Genomic DNA, 23,523 nt, shown 5'->3' on the forward strand with positions numbered 1-23,523 from the left:
CAGCTAAGTGGGGAAGCTGGAATTAGAACCCAGGTCCTCTGACGTCCAGACCTGGGCTCTTTCCACTAGGCCACACTGCTTCCCAGATAATCAGGTTGGACACAGTCCCTATCCCACGTGGGCTCACAGTCTAAGTAGGAGGGACAACAGGCAAAACACTAGCATCAGCCATCTCGAAGATCAGCCCTGGGTTAAAAACCTCCTACATTGTTCTCCATAAACAATTATGTTGAAAATATAGAGTTTGACTTTCTGGAACAGTTGGGAAAAACAGACATGTGCGGCCTCCTTTATTCGGGAATAACATTTCTTTAGGGTTTACTGGAGAAGCTATTGTTGCTTCCTTGGGCTTGGGGAGAAGTAGAGAGAGAAACACATTCATAGGCAGGTAATTCCTCAAGTACTAAATAATGACTTAGTGAAAATGGACTTCAATAACCACGAGGGCATTCCTACCGGTAGCCTGATATTCTGCTCCTCTACAGATCTTTGCCTTTCTGCATTTTAATAACAACATCAGTGGCATTTGTTTAGCGCTGCCTGGGCCAAGCATCGGGGTAGATACACTCCTTCCAGAACGACAGAGTCCCCGGTCTCACGGTCTAAGGGACCGTGTTTCATCTCTCCTTCTACATCTCTCAGAGCCCCCCCGACCCCCACCCAACCTCCCCTCCGTTTCTACTTTCGGATTGGGGACCCTCTGAGGGACATGGCCCCGGTCTAATTCCCAGCTGTTTAGTCTTTCCGGGACTTGGGACAGTGCTCTGCACACGGTAAGCACTCGACCAACACTCTCACTACCAGTGCAGTTTGGGAAACTAAAGATCTCGAATGCCTAGTGGGTAAACAGTACCTTTCGACTCGGGACTTGTCGCTACCGGAAACGTACAACTTTGTTTAAGAAAACGCCTACCAGTCATTTGGGAATTTTTCCAAGCATTACAGCCCATCATCTATATGGACGAACGAGATGGTCTGACTCGAAGGGCAATGGTTCTCTTTTGCTGCAGAAGCAAGTTTCTGCTGCTGCCAACAGCCAGTTAACTGGCAATTCCCCAAGGGCCTCGTGCCAGACGCCACGGGCACTGGATGCTAAACATTTCACGGTGAGTAGGGCTTTTTCAGGCTGACTCATCCTTTGCATCTCAGTGCTAGAAAGCTGCTACTCCTGCCCCCAAAGACAAACCTCCGTTTATACCACATTTGACCTACTGGAATCGCTCAATTCAACAGCACTCTCCTGAAACGAAACACCTGCGATCATCTAGTGTGGACAAAATACCTTTTGGAGAACGCAGGCACAGATTGGGAAACTTGGTTCTTTGTGCAAGAGCTCACTCAATTTCAGAACTGAAGACAAAGACTGTCTGTAGCAGGTACAATTATTGAGCTATTCTTGATAAGCTTTCTGCCTTCCTCCTTCCTGGCCTGTTGGAAAATGGCAGAGAAATGGGCAGAATATACCCCCAAATGACGTACCTCGGGACATGATTACCATATTAGAGGTCAGGCTGGATGTCAAGGAGGGCAACCATCACACTGTTCCTCCCAGCACCCTGTTTCCACTGTCGGAGACAGAATCCTGGAGCCACTAGTCTGATTCGATTGGGGTCTCCCGCCTTGCTTAACTACATGACTTTAAAAAGGGGATTATCTTACCCATTTTCACCAGCATCTGATGCCCTTTATTTTCTTCTCCAAGTCTTGAATCGGGTATAGGAGGCCCGGAATTAGAACCCAAGCCAGCAGAGGAACTAAAATTAAGATGCAGGTTACACTTTACCATTAAAACTAATTCAGTGGACATAAAAATACAAAACACAAATACGGATACTACTAAATACTGACCACGTAGAGTGGGGCCCAAAACTCAGTGTTTTGGAGTTTTGTTAAACTACCAATTTATGGTAGAGCAAGTCACAAAACACTACTACAGGTTATACACATATAGTTACTCGCATAATTGCCCCCCTTTTTGGTGATCCCCAAAGAGGGAAGGTTTGGGATTTGTTTTTTTTCCCACGGTATCTGTTAAGTACCTACTATGTGCCAGGCTCTCTAATAATAATAATTGTGATATCTGTTAAGCGCTTTCTTTGAGCCAGGCACTGTATTGAGCAATGAGGTAGATTCAAGCTAACCAGGCTGGACACTATCCTTGTCCCACATGGGGCTCACAGTCCTAATCCCCATTTTACAGATGCGGTAACAAGCACAGAGAAGTGACTTGCCCAGGGGTTATTAAAGGGGAGAATTAGGTCAAGCAATAAGGGGAGCAGGAGGAAAAAAAGAAAAGAAAAAAAGGAAGAAACAGGGGAGGAGGATTACAGCAAAGCGGGCATTTATTTGTACACAACAGACACTCAGTGAATTATGGTAACCACCCCCACCCTTCTCCCTTTCCTACCCTGCCACACACGAGCATGAGAGAAAAAAGCAACCTTGGCGGTTGAGGCCTGTACCCCAGGAGTCCTGACCCTACCTTTCTTCCTCCCCTGGTGTGTGCCACTGTTACTGCTGAAAAATGACTTATTTCCTCCTGAGAAATAGGAGGGGAGGAATTATGAGGTGGAGGAAATTCAGTTAATTAAATATGATCATTGTAACGGTCTCGGATCATGAGATGGCCCTTGAAGGGCAGGGATTGTAGGTTTTGCTTCTGTTGAACTCTCCCAAAGGTTTGGTGCCAGCTTGCACTCAGTAGGTGCTCAATAAATACCATTGCTGGATTGACCATTTTGTATAAAAACACAGCTATCTGTAGCTCTTCTAGTTATAACTCTTAAAACATTCAGAGAAAAGCATAAAGAGACTAAACTTATCTGAACACAATCTCCCAAAGGACCTACGCAGTTAAAACGATTTTCCCGCTACCCATGTCCTCCATCCAACTCCACCACATTTCACCCATTCACCAACTTGAACACCCCATCTCATCAACTCTAGTCACTGTATAGACTCTATCCTCACGAGCCCTGAGACCCCACTTTCCAACCACGACCTCCTCACCTGCCTTCTTTCCCACACACCTCCTCCCCACAAAACCATGGAGGGCTCTGTCCACGGAGCCCTCCGGGCCCTCGATCCCTTCCAATTTTCCCATGTCATCATGCCCCATTTGGTATCCATACCCAACCTGCCTCAAATCTCCACCCTCAACTCCCCCTTCTCTGCTGAACTCAACTCCCTCACTCCCCTGTCCCTCCGTCCCTCTCATACCACCAACCCACAGCCCTGGATCGCCTCCACGGCCTACTTCCTCCACTCTTGTGCTCAAGCCACATCCACCTCAAACTCATCCTGACCTATTACTCTGCCCTCTCTTCCACCCAACAACAATACCTTTCCATACTTACTGATTCCCATGCCCACTGCCCGCGCCAGCTGTTTCAGGCGTTTAAGTCCCTCCTCAAACCCTATCCCCCTGCCATCTCTTAACCCTAATGGCCTTACCACCTATCATCAAAAAAAAACCCCTGAAACGGTCAGGTGTGAACTCCCTACAATCTCCCCTGCACATCTCCAATCCCATCCTTGACCTGCCCCCTCTTTGGCTCTCCTTTCCTTCCCGCCAGTACTAATAACAATTATGGTATTTGCTAAGCACTTACTATGTGCCAAACACTATATTAAGCGCCGGGGTGGATACAACAAGCAGATTGGGTTGGACACGGTCCCTGTCCATCATGTCCCTTTCTAGACTGTGAGCCTGTTGTTGGGTAGGGATGGTCTCTATCTGTTGCCAAACTGTACTTTCCAAGCGCTTAGTACAGTGCTCTGCACACAGTAAGCACTCAATAAATACGATTGAGAACATGGGATTCATGGTCTTAATCCCCATTTTACAGATAAGGGAACTGAAGTACAGAGAAGTTAAGTGACTTGCTTACAGAGCAGACAAGTGGTGGAGCTGGGATTAGAACCCAAGACTTTTGGACTCGCAGGACCATGCTCTATCTACTTGGCCATTCTGCTCATAGGAGATCTCCTGCCTCCTCTTAAAATCGATCCCCTGCACCTGCACCTCTGATCCCATTCCTTCACACCTCATTAAAACACTTGCTCCCTCCCTTATCATCATCTTCAACTGCTCACTCTCCAAAGTTGTCTACACCTGCTGCCTCCAATTCTCTCCTTGACCCTCCTGCCATCTCATTTCTGCCCCTTCCATTCCATGGAAAATGCCCTCTGTCACCAAATGACCTCCTTCTGGCCAAATTCAATAGCCTCTATTACATCCTAATTCTCAAAAGCTCAGCTGCCTTCGATACCATGGACCATCCCCTTCTCCTGGAAACATTATCTAACCTTGGCTTCACCGACACTATCCTCTCCTCCTCACTCTCTGGCAGCTACGTCTCAGTCTCTTTCGCGGGCTCCTCCTCTGCCTCCCACCCCTTACCTATGGGAGTCAAGGCTCATTTCTAAGTTCCCGTCTAGTCTCCATCTACACCTACTCCCTCGAAGACCTCCTTCGCTCTCACTGCTTCGACTACATCTCTCTACAGATGATTCCCAAATCTCCCTCTCCCTTTCTCTGCAGACTTGCATCTCTGCCCGTGTTCAGGACATCTCTACCTGGATGCCTCACTGACATCTCAAACTTAACATGACCAAAACAAAACATCTTCCCACCCAAACCCTGTCCTCCCTCTGTCTTTCCCTTCACTGTAGACAACATCCCTGCCTCACAAGCCCCTATCTTTGACATTATCCTCGAATCATTCCATCTGTCACCAAATCCTGTCAGCTCTACCTTCACAGCAATGCTAAAATCCACCCATTCTTCTCCACTCAAACTATCGTACTAATCCAGGCATTTATTAGATCCCTCCCTGAAGGACCCATGGATAATTCAACCATCTCCTTAGGGCATCACTGGACTAAGTAGTTACTGCTGTCTTCTACCTCATCTTTAACGCTTAAACTTCACTGACCCCACCATGACCCTTCAATCCTCGCCTTCCAGTAAGCCCATCCCAGTCCTCTCCTCCTTCCCCTCCTCCATCCAATCCTTCCCCACCTCTTTTCCCTGCTCCATCCATGTAATTCTGGCCCAGTGCCACCACTTGTCTCCCTCCCCAAGTCGGCCCCCGTCAACTCACCCCCCATCCAAACCCTCCCCGCCCTTCGCGCCGTCCCTTCCCACAGAACCCGCTACAGTCTCAACCATGTGCAGCCTGTGGAACCCCTGCTCCATCGTGGAGAAGCTGCCCTTCATTCTTGACTTGGTTCCTGATCCAGTCATTACTTCTCGCCATCACTGAAACCTGGCTCTCCCCAGATGACATGGTCTCCCTGCTGCTCTCTCCAGAGAGGGCCTCATCTTCACCCACTCCCCCAGACTCACCGGGAAAGGAGGTGGTGTTGGCTTCCTTCTCACTCCCCAGTGTTGCTTTCGCACCATTCCACCTCCCCCATCCCTTTCTTTCCCTTCCTTCGAAGCCCACATCCTCTAACTCTACCGCCCATTCCAGATTCTAGTAACGTTCATCTACAGCCCCTCAGGTCCCACCTCCAACTTTTTTAACCTTTTTGATCCCTTCCTCACATAGCCTCTCTCTTTCTCCATGCCTACAATGATCCTTGGGGACTTCAATATCCATGCAGATGCTCCTGATGATCCTTCCGCTGCCCACCATCTAACACTCAATGCCACTGAACTCTGACTACACCCCAGCTCGCCCAATCACCAACCTGGACACTCACTCCATCTCATCATCTCTAGCTGCTGCACAATTTCTACCCTCACCAACTCCAAAATCCCTTTATCTGACCATAGCCTCCTCCCCTGCCTTCTCTCTCACACACCACCTCCCTGCAAATCTGTGCCATTCCCCCACATGGACTGCCAATCTTTTGACCCCATCCAATTTTCTCATCACTCCCCATTTAACCCCCAAGCTACTTTCCCTTAATGACCAAATTGTCACTCAACAGCACCCTCTCCACTGAGCTCAACTCACTTGCTCCCCTATCCCTTCAAACTCATACCACCAGCCCTGGATTAATTCTGTGGTCCGCCACCTTCACTCTGGTGCACTAGCCACAGGGCGCTGCTGGCAGAAATCTAGCTATGAGTCCAATTCTCCATCCACTTCAAGTTTAACCTTGCGTGCTTTAACTCTGCCCGGCAAAATTATTTCTCCATCCCCAAATCCTTCCCCCATCCCTAGCCCCTAATGACCTGGCCACCTACTTTATTGAGAAAATTGACACTATCAGGCACGGTCTCCCTAAAATCTCCCCTGCCCCTCCTCCCTCCTGCAACTCTCCCATCTTTCCCAGCAGTATCTCTAGAGGAGATCTCATGTCTTCTCTCAAAATCCATCCCCTCCACTTGCACATCCGACCTATTCCTTCACACCTTGTCAAAACACTTACACCCTTCTTCCCTCCCTAACTGCCACCTTCAATTGTTCACTCCAATGGTTTCTTCGCCACTGCTTTCAAACATACCCCTCCTATGACCCCACGGCTCCCTCCAGTTACTGCCCCATCTCCCTCCTAACATTCCTCTCCAACTTCCTTGAGTGAGCAGTCTACACCCACTGTCTCAATTTCCTCTCCTCCAATTCTCACCTTAACCCCTTCCAATCTGGCTTCGGTCCCCTTCACGCCACAGAAACTGCCCTCGCAAAGGTCACAAGTGATCTCCTTGAAAAATCCAACAGCGCCTACTCCATCCTAATCTTCCTCGACCACTCAGCTGCCTTCGACACTGTAGACCAACCCCTTCTCCTGGAAACATTATCCGCCCCTGGCTTAACAGACACTGTCCTCTCCTGGCTTTCCTCCTATCTCTCTGACTGCTCATTCTCGGTTTCCTTAGCTGGCTCCTCTTCTGCCTCCCACCTCCTAACTGTGGATGTCCCTCAAGGGTCAGTTCTGGGTCCCCTTCTACTCTCCATCTACACCCACTCCCTCGGAGAACTCACTCGCTCCCATGGTTTTAACTGCCACCTCTAGGCGGATGATACCCAAATCTACATCTCCAGTCCTGCTTTCTGTCCCTCTATGCAGTCTCGCATTTCCTCCTGAATTCAAGACATCTCTACTTGGATGTCCTCCCCTCACTTCAAACTTGATATGTCTAAAACAAAACTTATTTTCCCACCCAAACTCTGTCCTCTTCCTGACTTTCCCATCACCGTAGATGGCACCACCACCCTTACTGTCTCACAATCCCGTAACCTTGGTGTTATCCTTGACTCCTCGCTCTCATTTAACTTACACATTCGATCCGTCACTAAATCCTGTCAGTTCGGCCTTCACAAAAATCGCTAAAATCCGCTTTTTCCTCTCCATCCAAATTGCTACTACGTTAATACAATCACTCATCCTAACCCACCCTGATTACTGTATCAGTCTCACCGCTGACCTCCTTGCTTCCTCTCTCTCCCCTGCATTCCAATTCATACTTCACTCTGCTGCCCGGATCATTTTTCTACAAAAATGTTCAGGCCATGTTTCTCCAATGCTCAAGAAACTCCAGTGGTTGCTCATCCACCTCCTCCTCGAACAAAAACTCCTCACCATTGGCTTTAAAGCATTCAATCACCTTGCCCCCTCCTAATGCAGCTTAGTGGATACAGCACAGGCCTGGGAGTCAGGAGGACCTGGGTTCTAATTCCGGCTCTGCCACGTGTCTGCTGTGTGACCTTGAGCAAGTCACTTCACTTCTCTGTGCCTCAGTTACCTCATCTGCAAAACGGGGATAAGAGTGTGAGACCCATATGGGACAGGGAATCTGTCCGATCTGATTAACTTGTATCCACCCCAGTGCTTAGAACAGTGCTTGGCACAGAGTAAGCGCTTAACAAGTACCAATTATAATCATTATTACCTTACCTCGCTACTCTTCTACTACAACCCAGCCTGCACAATTTGCTCCTCTAATGCTAACCTCACTGTACTTCAATCTGGTCTATCTCAACGCCGACCTCTCGCCCACGTCCTCCCTCCTCATATCCGACAATAACTCTGCCCCCCTTCAAAGCCTTACTGAAGGCACATCTCCTCCAAGAGGTCTTCCCTGATTAAGACCTCCTTTCCTCTTCTCCCAGGCCCTTCTGCGTCCCCTTGACTTGCTCCCTTTATTCATCTCCCCTCCCAGCCCCACAGCACCTATGTATGTATTTCTTATTTATTTATATTGCTGTCTGTCTCCCCCTCTAGGTTGTAGGGCTGTTGAGGGCAGGGGATGTCTATTTATTGTTGTACTCTCTCAAACGCTTACTACAGTGCTCTGCCCACAGTAAGCGCTCAATAAATACGACCGACTACTGCATTAACCTCCTCCCTGCCTCCTGTCTCTCCCCTCTCCAGTCCCTACTAGTCTGCTGCCTAGATCATTTTTCTAAAAAGACACTTAGTCCACATCTCCCATCTCCTCAAAAACCTCCAGTGGTTGCCTGTCCATCTCTGCATCCAACAGGAACTCTTTACCACCAGCTTTAAAGCACTCGATCACTCCTCTCCCTCCTACCTTACCTCGCTGACATCCTGCTGCAATCCAGCCCGCATACTTCATTCCTCTAACAACAACCTACTCAATGTATGTGGATCTCATCTTCGTCACTGCCGAGCCCTTGCCCAAGTTCTCCCCCTCCTGGCCTGGAACTCCCTCCCCGCTAGTTTCCAACAGACCACCCTTCTCCCCATCTTCAAAACCCTACTAAAATCGTATCTCCTCGAAGAGGCCTTCCCCAACTCAACCCGCCCTTCTGTGTCTCCTATGCACCTGGGTCTGTACCCCTTAAGCCAATCGATAATCACCCTTCCCCTAGCGGGGGAATTGATTTTAACATCTATCTCCCCCTCTAGACTGTAAGCTCCCTGTGGGCAGGGGATGTGCCTACCTACTCTACCGAACTGCACTCTCCCAAGCGCTTAGCACAGCGCTGTGCACACGGTAAGCACTCAATAAAAACCATCGATCAATTAATGCACAAATCTTACGGAGGAGTAGGGCTACGAGATCTCGATCGTCGCCTTCTTCCTGGGGAATAAGACTTTGATCTGGATCTAGACCTGGACCTGGATCGGCTGCGTGAGGAGCGGGATCGGCTTCTGCTTCTTTAATGCAATAAGAGAGTCAGGGGGGGAAAAAAACAAATCAGTTCAACTTTTGGTCAGGTCCACGATGAAAAATAAATTTGAACATCACTCTATATTCATGACAGAAACAAAACATATGACAAAATTCCAAAGGCATTTTTCACAATGAAATTGGGTTTTTTCCCTGCCTGGATCGGGAGCGTGAGTAGGATCGAGAGCAGGAGCGAGACCGTGATCTTGAGTATGAACCAGATGACTTAGAAGATCTTGAATTAGATCGGGAAGAAGAGCGGCCCCGACTCTTCGATCTACTGCGAGATCTAGAAGGTCCGCTGCAAAGAAAAGAGGAGTGAATTACCTAGGAACCAACACGTGGGCGCTTCTGCTATTTCAGAACAAGGAGATAAATTTGTGACAACTCACCGGGTCCCAAAGTTACAAAGTCTGGGGCCAAGCAAACTGCCTTCCCTCCTCAGAACCCAGGGCCCCTTGCTCCCAACAGGCTCTGCGCACGCCGGGCTGGGGACAGAAGTAGCTGAGCCTTCTTGGGACCCTCACCACAGCCCGCCTGAACCAAACCTGCAGGAACTGCAGCCTCACCTCCCAAGCTCCCCCTCGGCCCCACAGACCACTTTCCTGCCTGGCCGCTCGGGGCCCGCCACACTCCCAAGAACTGGCTCTGGCTCCCCTCCTCACCATCAACGAAACCCTGCCCTGTCCTGCTCTCCACCACCTCAGCAGAAAGGACAACAGCACCTGCGGTAGGAGGCTCCTCCGTTAAACCTCAGGAAAGCAAGGGGCTACAGTAGCCGTTGCGATGGCTACAGGGACGCCGTGGACTGTGAGCTCTGAGGAGCCCAAAGTTCCGCTCCTCTAGACACAGCACCCTGCCTTTTTATTAATAATAATAATAATAATAGTAATGGAATTTGCTAAGCGTTAAATACGTGTCAAGCACTCTTCTAAGCACTGGGAGAGATACAAGCTAAACAGGTTGGACACAGACCCTGTCTCACATGGGAATCACAGTCTTCATCCCCATATTACAGCTGAGGCATAGAGGAAGGGAAATGACTCACCCAAGGTCACACAGCAGACAAGTGGCAGAGCCGGGACTAAAGGTCAGGGCCTTCTGACTCCCAGGCCCATGTTCTACCCACTAGGTCATGCTGCATTTGTCCTTGTCTTTTAAGCTGTTTTAGGGATTCATTGCTCCTGTTGTTTCTGTCTCCAGTCCTCTCCTCCAGTTATAGGCATAGATGGTGAGTCTCTCAAAGGGACAGACTCCGTGTCTAATTCTCCCCTGCAATTCGTCCTTCTCCAGTGCTTAGTACAGCGCTCGGGGCACATTAAGCACCTAAGAAACAGCGCTTTGCACATAGTAAGCGCTTAACAAATACCATCATTATTATTATTCCAAGTGTGCTCATTTACATATGAATCTTCATTTGCCCCAAACTAGTCCTTTTTTGCTGGAAAAAGATCTGAACGGCTTTGGGAAGGAGAAAAACGTGGCGATCTGCCTGTTCAACCTATTTTCCATTCAATCCTGATGGGACTGTTTCTACATAAAATGAGGTCACCCTGGAGTAGTAATTCAAGTTCTTGAGGAAAACCCAGTTTGCAAAAAAAAATGTACCGCTGAGCTCGCTGCTTCACACAAGAACTGCTACTTTTAATAGGCATCAGTACCTGGCTGGGGAAATCGGTAACTAAAAAGGTTGATCTCAAACACTATTAGTCTCCCTCAGTTGGTCAAAGCTGAACGTGGGAAAATATTGGCAAGAGGGAAAATAATCGGCACAGCAAGTCAGATACTTTAAGCTTGGGAATGAACCATTACCATTCATTTGCACACACGATGCACGGTGGACTCCAAGAGCAAGACTAGATTTCTCACCTGTTTCTCTTCTCTTGGCCTTTTCTCCGTCTGGCTCTCATTTTTGCTCTGAAGAACTCATACAGACCATTTTGTTCCCAGCCTTCGCTGCAAGATAATAGTGTCTCCATTTAGTTTATTTCCAGCCATTCTTTCCTGAGGAACACCTCAGAGCACAGAGAATTCAGCAAAGGGAAAGCAACGCTGCCAGAAAACCAATCTGGAAGGGCCTCTCCAAATTACCTTGGGTTGATTTTAGCGGGTACAATAGGATCGACAGCCGCAAAATACTGAAGCGGGTAAACTCGTTACGGACAGGAAACGTGTCTGCTAATTCTACTGTGCTGTCCTCTCCCAAGCACTTAGTCCAGCTCACTACATTCATTCATTCGTATTCATTGAGCACTTACTGTGTGCAGAGCACTGTACTAAGCACTTGGAAAGTACAATACAGCAACAGAGAAAGACAATCCCTGCTCACAACGGGCTTACAGTCTCGGGGGGGGGAGGCAGACATCAAAACAAGTAAACGGGCATCAATATAAATAAATAAAATTATATATACACACGCATATACCTAAGTGCTGTGGGGCAGGGGAGCAAATGGGGGGAGTTGAAGTGACATGGAAGGGAGGGGGAGCTGAGGAAATAGGGGTTTAGTCTGGGATGGCCTCTTGGAGGAGGTGAGCCTTCCATAGGGCTTTGGTGAGGGGCGGAGGGAGAGTGATTGGCAGATTAGAGGAGGGAGGGCATTCCAGGCCAGAGGTAGGATGTGGGCCAGGGGTCGACGGCGAGACAGGTGAGATCAAGGCACAATGAGAAGATTAGCACCAGAGGAGCAGAGTGTGCGGGCTGGGATGTAGGAGAGAAGGGAGGTGAGGTAAGAAGGGGCAAGTTGATGGAGAGCTTTGAAGCCAATAGTGAGGAGTTTTTGTTTGATATGGAGGTTGACAGGCAACCACTGGAGATTTTTGAGGAGGGGGCGGTGACATGTCCTGAACATGTCCGTAGAAAGATAATCCGGGCAGCAGAGTGAAATATGGACTGAAGTGGGGAGAGATGGGAAGTTGGGAAGTCAGAAAAGAGGCTGATGCAGTAATCCAGTCGGGATAGGATGAGTGACTGAACTACCGTGGTAGTGGTTTGGATGGAGAGGAAAGGTCAGATCTGGGTGATGTGGTGAAGGTGAGACGGGCAGAATTTGGTGATGGGATTGGGTATGTGGGGTGAAAGACAGTGGAGTCAAGGATGATGCCGAGGTTGCGGGCTTGTGAGATGGGAAGGATAGTTGTGCCATCCACAGTGATGGGAAAGTCAGGGAGAGGACCGGGTTTGGGAGGGAAGATAAGGAGCTCTGTCTTGGACATGTTGAGTTTTAGGTGGCAGGGGGACATCCAAGTAGAGATATCCTGAAGGCAGGAAGAGATACGAACCTGGAGGGAAGGAGAGAGAACAGGGGAGGAGATGCAGATTTGGGTGTCATCCGCATAGAGATGACAATTGAAGCCGTGGGAGCGAATGAGTTCTCCAAGGGAGTGGAGACGGAGAATAGAAGGGGACCAAGAACTGAATCTTGAGGGACCACCCCCCCTACAGTTAAGGGATGGGAGGGGGAGGAGGAGCCCACGAAGGAGACTAAGAATGAACAGCCAGAGTGATAACAGAACCAAGAGAGTACGGAGTCAGTGAAGCCAAGGTTGGATAATGTACTGAGGAGAAGGGGATGGTCCACAGTGTCGAAGGCAGCTGAGAGGTCGAGGAGGATTAGGATGGAGTAGGAGCCATTGGTTTTGGCAAGGAGATCACTGGTGACCTTTTAGAGGGCGGTTTCAGTGAAGGGGGCGGAAGCCAGATTGGAGAGGGTCCAGGAGAGAGTTGGAGGAGAGGAATTTGAGGCAGCGAGTGTAGACAACTCGCTCAAGGATAGGAGGGAGATGGGGCGATAACTGGAGGGGGCTGTGGGTCAAGGGGGAGTCTTTTTTAGGATGGGGGGACGTGGGGATGTTTGAAGGCAGTGGGGACGAAGCCATTGGAGAGTGAGTGGTTGAAGACGGTAGTTAAGAAGGGGAGGAGGGAAGGGGTGAGAGCTTTCATAAGGTGCAAAGGAATGGTGTCCGATGCGCACCTAATGGGGGTGGCACTTGAGAGGAGGCAGATCTCCTCTGAAGATACTGCTGGGAAGGATGGGAAAGTTGAAAAGGGGGCTGAGAGTAGGGGGGATGGAGGAGGGGGAGGAGTGATTTGGGGGATCTCAGACCTGATAGTGTTAATTTTCTTAATGAAGTAGATGGCCAGGTTGTTGGGAGCAAAGGTTTTTTTGGGGGAGAGGGGGGAAAACGGGGGGCCTGAGGAGGGAGTTAAATGTCGAACACATGACAAGGGTGATGGGCATGGGTGTCAATAAGGGAAGAGAAATAGTTTTGCCGGGCAGGAGAGGGCAGAGTTAAGGCAAGAAAGGACAAACTTGAAGTGGATAAGGTCAGTCTGATGTTTAGATTTCCGCCAACAGCGTTCAGCAGCTCAAGCATAAGAGCGAAGGAGGCGGACGGTGGAGGTGATCCAGGGCTGTGGGTTAGTGGTGCGAGAGCGACGAAGGGACAGGGATGTGAGTGAGCTGAGTTGTGAGTGGAGAGGGTGGTGTTGAGAATTTATTTGGGTCAACAAAGAGTGGGTAATAATAATAATTATGGTATTTGTTAAGTGCTTACCATGCCCTGAGCACTGTTTTAAGCGCTGGGGTAGATACAGGGTAATCAGATTGTTCCACGTGGGGCTCACATTTTTTAATCCCAATTTTTACAGGTGAGGTAACTGAGGCGCAGAAGTTAAGCGACTTGCCCAAGGTCACACAGCAGACAAGTGGTGGAGCCGGGATTAGAACCCACGACCTCTGACTCCCAAGCCTGTGCTCTTTCCACTAAGACATGCAGCTTCTCTAATCACGGCATTTGTTAAGTGCTTACTCTGTGCAAAGCACTGTTCTAACCGCTGGGGAGGATACAAGGTGATCAATTTGTCCCATAAGGGGCTCAGTTTTAATCCCTATTTTACAGATGGGGTAACTGAGGCGAAAAGAAGTTAAGTGACTTGCCCAAAGTCACACAGCCACAAGCGGCTGAGCTGGGATTTGAACCCATGTCCTCTGACTCCCAAACCCATGTTCTTTCCGGAGGGGCTGGTAGAGGCAGATGATATGGGCTTCATAGGAGGGGAAAGAAAGAGGGGGAGAAGAGGGACGGTGCCAAAGTGGCACTGGGGCAGGAGAAGGAAGCCGATACCTCCTCTTTTCCCAGTGAGTCTGGGGGAGTGGGAGAAGAGGCCTCGACAGGAGAGAGCGGCAGGGGAGACCGTGTCGTCCAGCCTTCAATGATGGCGAGGAGGAAGAGGGGGCAAGACAGGAACAGGTCAAGGATGAAGGGAAGTTTCCCCATGATGGAGCGGGGGTTCCACAGGCCACACTTGGGGGGGACGGCGCGGGAGAGTTTGCGTGGGAATGAGTTGGTGGGGGCCGGTGCTGGGAGAGGAAGATGGGGTGGGGGCAGGGGCGGGGAGGGGTTGGATGGGAAGCAGCTGGGACAGGAGGAAGGGGTGGAGGCCTGCGCCCAGGGCAGCGGGGGAGAGATGTGGCTCTGGGACAGAGGGATTCCAGGGAAGGGCCAAAGAACAGGGAGGAGAGGTGGGGGTTGGGGGTGGTGATGCAAGGGGAGGGGAGGAGTTGGGTGGCAGAGGGGGTGGGGGATGGAGTTGGATAGAAAGGTCCAGGCACTTCAAACAGTTACCACTTAATTTGCAATAGCAATAACAACTTAATCGGGTGACACCCAGAGGAGATGGTAGAATTGTCCAAGGGCCATTCAGTGCAAAAAGGCCAATGATTAGGGGAGCCCAGGGGCTCTAGCTGAATCTTCTCTGAGGTGGAGGGAGGAGTCCAGTATTCAGAGCAGTCCTGGAGATGGCAGAATCGTTATAGGGGACATGGGAGCGAAAACGCCTGAGAAGATGAGTAAATGACCTGGGTTGGGCAGAGTAGGTGAGAATGCAGTAGTTACTGAAAAGTAATAGTGTGTAAACCAGCGGGGGGCGGTTTAGTCAGCCACACCTGGTCCGCCCTTTCCGGTCCACTCAACGGGCTATCTTACTGATACAGGCTCTCATAATATCTCGGCAGGATTATTGTGTCAGACTTCTCTCTGATCTCCCTTCCTCCTGTCTCTCCCCGCTCCTTCACTCCGCTGCCCGGCTCATCTTCCTGCAGAAACGCTCTGGGCATGTCACTCCCCTTCTTAAAAACCTCCAGTGGTTGCCTATTGACCTCCGCGCGAAACAAAAACTTCTCACTCTAGGCTTCAAGGCTCTCCATCACCTTGCCCCCTCCTACCTCTCCTCCCTTCTTTCTACTCCCCAGCCTGCACACTCCACTTCTCTGCCGCCCACCTCCTCACTGTCCCCCATTCTCGCCTATCCCACCGTCGACCCCTGGGCCACGTCCTCCCGCTGACCTGGAATGCCCTCCCTCCTCACCTCCGCCAAACTAATTCTCTTCCCCTCTTCAAAGCCCTACTTAGAGCTCACCTCCTCCAGGAGGTCTTCCCAGACTGAGCCCCCCTTTCCCTCTGCTCCCCCTCCCCTCCCCATTCCCCCACCCTCTGCAGTTCCCCCTTCCCCTCAGCACTGTGCATATTTGCACATATTACCCTATTTTGTTAATGAGGTGTATATCTCTATGATTCTATTTATCTTGATGATGTTTTGTTCTGTTTTGCTTTGCTGTCTGGCTCCCCCATTTAGACCGTGAGCCCGTTAGTGGGCAGGGATTGCCTCTATTGCCAAATTGTCCATTCCAAGTGCTTAGTACAGTGCTCTGCACATAGTAAGCGCTCAATAAATACTACTGAATGAATGAATCTCCTCACCCTCAAAGCCTCACTGAAGGTACATCTCCTCCAAATAGGCTTCTCTGACTACACCCTCAATTCTTCTCCTCCCACTCTCTTCTGCGTCACCCCTGCACTTGATTTGCTCCTTTTTTTCATCCCTCCCTCAAATGTACGTAGCCATAATTTATTTCCTTATATAGATGTCTGTCTCCCCCTCTAGACTGTCAGCTTGTTGTGGGCAGGGAACGTGGCTACACCTCTGTTATACTGTACTCTCCCAAGAGCTTAGTACAGTGCTTGGCACAGTTAAGTGCTCGATAAATACGACTAATAAATACCATAATAGTAATGGTATTTGTTAAGGGCTTCCTATGTGCCAAGCACTGTCCTAAGCACTGGGGGAGATACAAGGTAATCAGGTTGTCCCACGTGGGGCTCATTGACTGATTGATGTACTGGATGATGATGGCTTTTTGTCAGTCTGTAATCAGCCTTACCTGTTTCTAGGTCTGTCATGGGATGGTGGACTATAAAATGCTTCAACAGCGGCCAATAGTCTTTCACTGGGAGGCATTGGAGGGGGAAGTCGTATGTCTTTAGGATCCAAAGGCTTATATTCGTGATCTTCCAGCTGCGAGAAATAAAAGCATGGACATTAAGGAATCTAGCACTAATCACTAGGTTTCTCCAACTTGATCCATCAAATTCTCGTGGCATCCTCAGATGATATAAACAGCAGATCTGCAACTAGGGAAGCAGAGTGACCTAGCAGGTGAAACACAGGCCTTGGAGCCAGAGGATCTGGGTTTTAATTCTGATCCGCCGCTCACCTGTGTGACCTTAGGCAAGTCACTTCACTTCTCTATGCCTCAGTTTCCTCAACAGCAAAATGGGGAATCACTCCCGTGAGCCCCATGTAGGACAGTTGACTGTATCCGACCAGATTCTCTTGTACCTACCCCAATGATTAAAACAGTGCTGAAAACATAAAGTGCTTAAACAGATACCCCCCCAAAAAATAAATAAAACCAAACCAAAAAAAAGAAAACCCTCACCACCCCACGAAGAAACAAAAAACAGGTGGCGTGCTCCTAGCCGCCTTTCTCAGTTGAGCAGTGTACTTCCATAAGCTACCTGCAGTTCTGCACTCCTAAACGGGGAGCATGCTGCGACAACCAAACTTATCGGGGATGGAAAGAGATGCCCCCCACATCGGTGAGAACCAGCTGAAAGTCATTCGCCCCCCTTTTCCAGCTCCTGTACCTTGACGAGTGGAGCCATCAGTCCGGCAGGCAGGTCAAAATATGGGACATTTGGGACCAGGCTGGGATCGTCATGGTTAATGTGAGGTGGGCCCTGTCTCCGCATGTGAGGTGGCTGCCCATTGAAGCCATGTGGTGGAGGTCCAAAGTCAGGATGCTGGGGTCCACCCCACGGCGGGTGCTCATTGATGCCAGGATGAGGCAATCTGTGGCCAGGGTGGTGATGAGGGGGTCCAATCTCTGCTCGGAATGAGAAGGAACACAAGAATTTTGTTTTTGCTACATGGAAAGGAAAGGTACATGCAATGCTGTACTTGAGCAGCCCAGTATGCTGAGAGGGGCGGAGAGAGGGAGAGAGGGGTGAGAGACAGAGAATGAACTAGGCCACACAATGCAGAGAGTGAAATCCTCCCAAAAAAAACAACTGCCTAGAAGCACCCCAAGCCAACAAAAGTCTAGTTTCTCAAGCTAAATGAAACATTTGAAACCATCAAGCCCTAACTGGCTGTTCTGCTCCCAAAGGAGCAGGAAGCCCCTTTCTGGTCCTCCTACTTTGAAACAGCTCCTCGAAATGGGGTGGGATTTTCTCATCATGAAAAGGGAAAGGTAGGAACCTAAAATACTCCAGCTTCAGGATACAATTGTCCCACATCTTCAAAGCCAATTTTTTTTTTAAACCCCACGAAGGTGTCAATGTGATAATGAGCACCTTGAGCGTTTACATTTAAAGAGCAGCTTCTGAACTTCTACAAGGCAATAGGACCGACCTGCAGAAAGCACCCTGGTGACAATTAGCTAGAGGATTAGGGCCTGAGGTGGTGCTTCTCTCCACGGCCTCAAGTGGGGTCAAGCCTCCCCAGGGGAAGCTGGTTGTCATCTCCCACTCAACCACTCTCCAGGCCACTGGCAGCCTGGCCTCCGCTGCCCCTCCCAAGGTCCGGCAAGAGCTAACCTGGGCCACGCGTCAGCCAGAGCGGCAAAGGGTCCAAAAAGTGGAAGCTTCTGCCGGAAGCGTCTCCTTCCCTATGGCTACCTCTGCCTTCCCTCGGGGAGCCCCCACCCCTTCCACATGGACCCCCCTTTCCCATGCATCTGTAGGCATATCAATCCCTAGCCAATTACCCACATATCTGTATCTGTCACACACACCGAGCTTGGGGGAAGGGGTGGGGGAGGGCCTAGGGGAGCCTTTTAAAAGACCACACGATCCAAAATCCTCCTTCTCCTGGCCTGGAACTCCCTCCCCCGCTCCTTACCCGACAGACAATTACTCTCCCCACTTTCCGGGTCTTATTAAACGCTCATCTCCCTCCAAGACACCTCCTCCGACTAAGCCCTGAGTTCCCTCTCCCTTCCACGTCACCTCTGGGCTTGGATCTATCCCTTTTTGGCACTTGACAGCCACCTCATCCCTCAGCACTCCTGTCCACATCCAAAACTGATTTACTGATATTAAAGTCTATCTCCCCCTCTAGGCTTGAAGCTCCTTGCGGGGAAGGAACAGATCTGCCAACCCTGTTATACCGTCCTCTCCCAAGCGAGCGGTACAGCGCTCTGCCCAACAGCACTCAACAAACAGGATCGAGTGACCGATCGAAGCGATCTGTCACCAAACCACTCACCAGCAGGAAAATCACTCTGGGGGTAATCAAAGCGATGCGGGTAAGGGGGTCTCTCAAAGGGATGGCGAGGAGGGAAGTCATCCTGCATGAAGCGGGGTGGGAAGCGGTTGAAATTGTGTGGGTGAGGTGGCTGATTGAACTGGGGGTGTTGCTGATGGGGAGGAAACGGGCCTCTGAAGTGAGGGGGGCGTTGCATGCGGAACGGGGGCTCTCTCTGGCCTCCGCCCCAGGGTGGCTGCTCATGCTGGTTATTCCACGGCGCTTCAAACTGGTTGTTCCAGTTGGGGTCCGGCTGGTTGTTCCAAGGGGCTTCCCGCTGATTGTTCCACCCAGGATCTCTTTGCTCATTCCACATTCCTTCATGGTTGTTGTTCCATGGAGGACAGTGAGGTGGTCCCTGGGGGTGAGGATGAGGAGGCTGGTCATGAGGCTATGAAAATAAGGAACATAATAAAGAGCAGCTACCCTGAAGCTACGCATTCCCTGTTGTAGAGACACGGGACCATGTGTTCAAATTGGACAGAACCCGGGCCTCCATTTTTGCACCCGTTTCTCAGGCACCAAGCCAGACCTTAGGCTCTTTGCGGGAGGATGCCCCTTGGGGACAGAAATGGGCAGCTCCTACCTCCTACCCCAAGAGAACTGTTCCTCAACTCGAGTAACAGGAGACAGAAATGTCTCATCTTCAGAGAACAGGTTCCAATAGGCTGGGCTGCTAGGCAATTTTCAGGAGCCTTTAAGGGATCAGAAGCTCAGTTCTGGGTGTGTCTCTCTTCTCGCTTTACCCTCCCGTCCCGGGAACCTCACCCACCCACAAGATCGCAGATCACTCCCAAATCTAGCTTTCTAACCCCGACCTCTTGTCTGCTCTAAATCCCACATTTCCTCCCGCTCCCAGGGCACCTCCATTTGGAAGTCCCGTCAGCTTCTCAAAGCAAACATGTCAAAAATTGAACTCGCCTTCCCTCTCAAATCAATCCGCTAATCCGAACTTTCTCATCACAGTCAACACTGCCGCTCTCCTCCCTCCCTCCCCGGCCCTCAGTCAATGACATTTATTGAGCACCCGAGTGCTAGGTAGGGAGAGTACAACAGAAGATCCCCCTTCTAGACTGTGAGCTCGTTGTGGGCAGGGAATGTTTCTCTCTATTGCTGTATTGTACCTTCCCAAGCGCTTCGTACAGTGCTCTGCACACAGTAAGTGCTCAATAAATACAATTGAATGAATGAATGAATACAGTCGAATGAATGAAAGAGCCACATACTTTGCCCTTAAGGAGTTTACAGTATGAGGGAAAGCAGACAAAAATTATTTATCGATAGTAAACGCTGGAGGAAAAACAAGTATAAAGCAGGAAGCGGGACAGCCCCGAAAGGATGAAATAGTTATTGAATGTTCAGATGCCAAAGTATACCTATGCGTAAGGGTCAGAGATAGGATCAAAGTACCCGAGTGCGAAGGGTGGGTGTTGGGTCTGCCACAACCGAGGGGTCGTGAAATGGGGAAGGCCTCCTGGAGGAGGTGGAATGTAAGGAGGGTTTTAGAGATGGGAAGAGTTGTGGTCACGCAGATTTGAGGGGAGGGAAAGGAATTCCAGGCCAGGGGACCTTATGAACTAGGGGTTGGAGGCAGGAGAATCAAGAGCGAGGCACAGTTGGGAGGAGGGGAGAGTGTGAGCTGGGGAGCAACAGAAGAGATCCGATATGTAAGATGGACGGAGTTAGTGAAGTCTTGAAGCCATGACGGGGACGGACAGGGTAACCAGGCAAGGTTTTTGAGGAGGGGAGAGCTGTGTGCTCAGCAACGCTGTGAGATGGTGATTCAATAGTATTTATTCATTCATTCATTCATTCAATAGTATTTATTGAGCGCTTACTATGTGCAGAGCACTGTACTAAGCGCTTGGGATGAACAAGTCGGCAACAGATAGAGACAGTCCCTGCCGTTTGATGGGCTTACAGTCTAATCGGGGGAGACGGACAGACGAGAACAATGGCAATAAATAGAGTCAAGGGGAAGAACATCTCGTAAAAACAATGGCAACTAAATAGAATCGAGGCGATGTACAATTCATTCACAAAATAAATAGGGTAATGAAAATATATACAGTTGAGCGGACGAGTACAGTGCTGTGGGGATGGGAAGGGAGAGGTGGAGGAGCAGAGGGAAAAGGGGAAAAAGAGGGTTTAGCTGCGGAGAGGTAAAGGGGGGGATGGCAGAGGGAGTAGAGGGAGAAGAGGAGCTCAGTCTGGGAATGCTTCTTGGAGGAGGTGAGTTTTACGTAGGGTTTTGAAGAGGGAAAGAGAATCAGTTTGGCGGAGGTGAGGAGGGAGGGCGTTCCAGGACCGCGGGAGGACATGACCCAGGGGTCGACGGCGGGATAGGCGAGACCGAGGGACGGTGAGGAGGTGGGCGGCAGAGGAGCGGAGCGTGCGGGGTGGGTGGTAGAAAGAGAGAAGGGAGGAGAGGTAGGAAGGGGCAAGGTGATGGAGAGCCTTGAAGCCTAGAGTGAGGAGTTTTTGTTTGGAGCGGAGGTTGATAGGCAACCACTGGAGTTGGATTCGTGCAGCAGCGAGGAGCACAGCCCAAAGGAGGAGAGGCTGAAGGCAGGTAGACCATCGAGGAGGCTGATGATGACCTGACCTGAGGGGCAGTGGAAAGGGCGGAACCAAGAGCCGTCAGAGAGGCAGAATCGGCAAGATTCAGAAGTTGTCAGGATGGGTGGATCGAAAGACAGCGAGGAATCGAGAATGACGCCAACGTTGTGGGCTTCTGGGACAAGGGAGGGAGGTGGGGTCATCGACTAGAGTTGGAGGAGTGGTTTGGGGAAGGAAGATAAGGAGCTCAGCCCAATTTTCACCTGGATATTTCTGGCGAGGGGGGGGGGGGGGCACTTACTGCTTCTAATATTCATCCTGAGAAGCTTTTCTTTACTATATACTTGTTATTCCCGGATAGAGCATGGGCCTGGGAGTCAGAAGGACCTGGATTCTAATCCCAGCTCCGCCACACTTCTACTGTGTGACCCCAGCCAAGTCACTTAACTTCTCTGAACCTTGGTTACCTCACCTGGAAAATGGGAATAAGAGCGTGAGCCCCATGTGGGACAGGGACTATGCCCAAGTTGATTAACTTGTATCTATCCCAGCACTTAGAACAGTGCTTGGCACATAGTAAGCGCTTAAGGAGTACCATAATTATCATCCCCGCTATCTGTAAGTCATTTCTGCCTGCCCATTTGCCCCATTAGTCTGTAAACACCTTGAGGGCAGGGATGTCTTCTGCACCTGCCGTACTCTCCCAAAGGCCAAGGACCATGCTCCGCACGCAGCGGGTGCTCAATAAATACCGAGGACTGCCTGCGAGGGCCTAATCTTTAACTGTTCCTAAATTCATCTCTCCCCGATACGTTACAAAAAAAATAAAAAATAAGTAATCAAACAACAGTGCACCTCTTCCTTATTCTGTACCTGCTGTTGACCCCAAGGAGCGACAGGATGTGGCTGATCGAACCAAGGTGGCTTATTGGGCGGAATCTGATCGTGTGGCCCGGGGCCGCGAGGTCCAGCAGCTGCTGGATCCTGCACGCCTCCCCCTGAACCATCGTAGTCAGAGGAGCCAGCCATGGAATGCTGGGGTTTGCCGTCATCTAGAAGAAATCGAGAAGCCAGTTACACGGTGGCGACTAGAGCAGTTCCCCAAATCCAACCCCAAGGTCTGCAGAGGTCCGCAGGGTACCGTGCTAAAGGAGGTAAGTTCCGTGAGGCCTCAAGTCCCAACCGCTCCCGCTCAACCTTGCTCGGCTCCTACTCCGCACCGGCTCGCCCGCTCCGCTGCTCGAGCCCCACTACTCCTCATGCCTCGGCCTCTCGCGCCCGACCTCTTGCTCTCACCCTCCCTTCGGCCTGGAACACCCTCCCACTGCGCACCTGGCAGACCACCGCTCTCCCCATCTTCAAATTCCTCCTGAAACCACATCTCTGCTGGGAAGCCTTCCCTGATTAATCGCTCTTCTACCCTGCCATCACTTCAGCACCTGGCAACTCACCAACTCCTTTAGCACTTCCAATCAGCGATTTACGCTCTACTGCTCCTTCCTATCGGCGGTTTCTTTTTACCATCCATCTTCCCCACTAGACTGTAGGCTCCAAGAGGGCAGGGGTTGCGTCTACTAGCTCTGCTGTACGTCCCCTTAGAGAGTGGAGTTAGAAGCAGCGTGGCTTAGCGGAGAAAGTACAGGTCTGGGAGTCAGAAGGACTTGGGTTCTAATCCCAGCTCTGCCACGTGTCTGCCGGGTGACCTCGGGCAAGTCGCTTCACTTCTCTGGGCCTCAGTTCCCTTGTCTGTAAAAAATGGGGATTAAGAGTGTGGGCCCAATGTGGGACAGGGACTGTATCCAAGCCGGCACTTAGAACGGTGATGGGCAAGTAGTAAACTCTAACAAGTCCATTATTATTATTATTACTACAGTGCTCTCGAGTTAAGTGCTTAATAAACGCGACTGATTGATTTGAAACACACAATCAGTAGTCCTAGAGAGCAGCTGAAAGGCACCAAACTGATTAACCTAAATATTCTGGCTTCAAAACTATAGGTGGACTAACTCAGGTTTACCCAACAAAACAATTTTACTCGTCTTCAATGATTTTGCCCATCTATCGTATGAGACAAATGGTTCCATTAACTTTAGGCTCTGAATCACTTCCTGGTTCCTTCATTCTAGTGTTACCCATTTCAGTCTTGTTTCAAACAAGAATTCTAAAATCCAGCCAAAAAAACATAGACTCTTATCCATTTAATGCTGACAATTGTGCCAGATGTT

General features: G+C 50.2%; 1 protein-coding gene across 11 annotated transcripts in view; it reads right to left on the reverse strand.

Annotated features, from left to right (window-relative positions):
• The window catches only part of LOC100090684 (calcium homeostasis endoplasmic reticulum protein), a 43,122-nt gene that overhangs the window by 3,316 nt on the left and 16,283 nt on the right, over positions 1 to 23,523 (reverse strand). For 4 of the 11 annotated variants that reach the window (XM_029050458.2, XM_039910348.1, XM_029050462.2 and 1 more), the window contains 8 exons: positions 22,154 to 22,350; positions 18,701 to 19,130; positions 17,080 to 17,318; positions 16,314 to 16,447; positions 10,961 to 11,047; positions 9,249 to 9,392; positions 8,962 to 9,078; positions 1,660 to 1,754 (listed from right to left, as the gene is read on the reverse strand). In XM_029050458.2, coding sequence (XP_028906291.2) covers positions 1,660 to 1,754; positions 8,962 to 9,078; positions 9,249 to 9,392; positions 10,961 to 11,047; positions 16,314 to 16,447; positions 17,080 to 17,318; positions 18,701 to 19,130; positions 22,154 to 22,350 — 1,443 coding nt within the window. Of the gene's footprint in view, positions 1 to 1,282; positions 1,429 to 1,659; positions 1,755 to 8,961; positions 9,079 to 9,248; positions 9,393 to 10,960; positions 11,048 to 16,313; positions 16,448 to 17,079; positions 17,319 to 18,700; positions 19,131 to 22,153; positions 22,351 to 23,523 lie in introns of all 11 variants that reach the window. The other 7 variants (XM_039910350.1, XM_029050459.2, XM_029050463.1 and 4 more) reach the window with 4 other exon arrangements.

This window comes from Ornithorhynchus anatinus, chromosome X1 (assembly GCF_004115215.2).
Source record: "Ornithorhynchus anatinus isolate Pmale09 chromosome X1, mOrnAna1.pri.v4, whole genome shotgun sequence".
NCBI classification, from domain to species: domain Eukaryota; kingdom Metazoa; phylum Chordata; class Mammalia; order Monotremata; family Ornithorhynchidae; genus Ornithorhynchus; species Ornithorhynchus anatinus.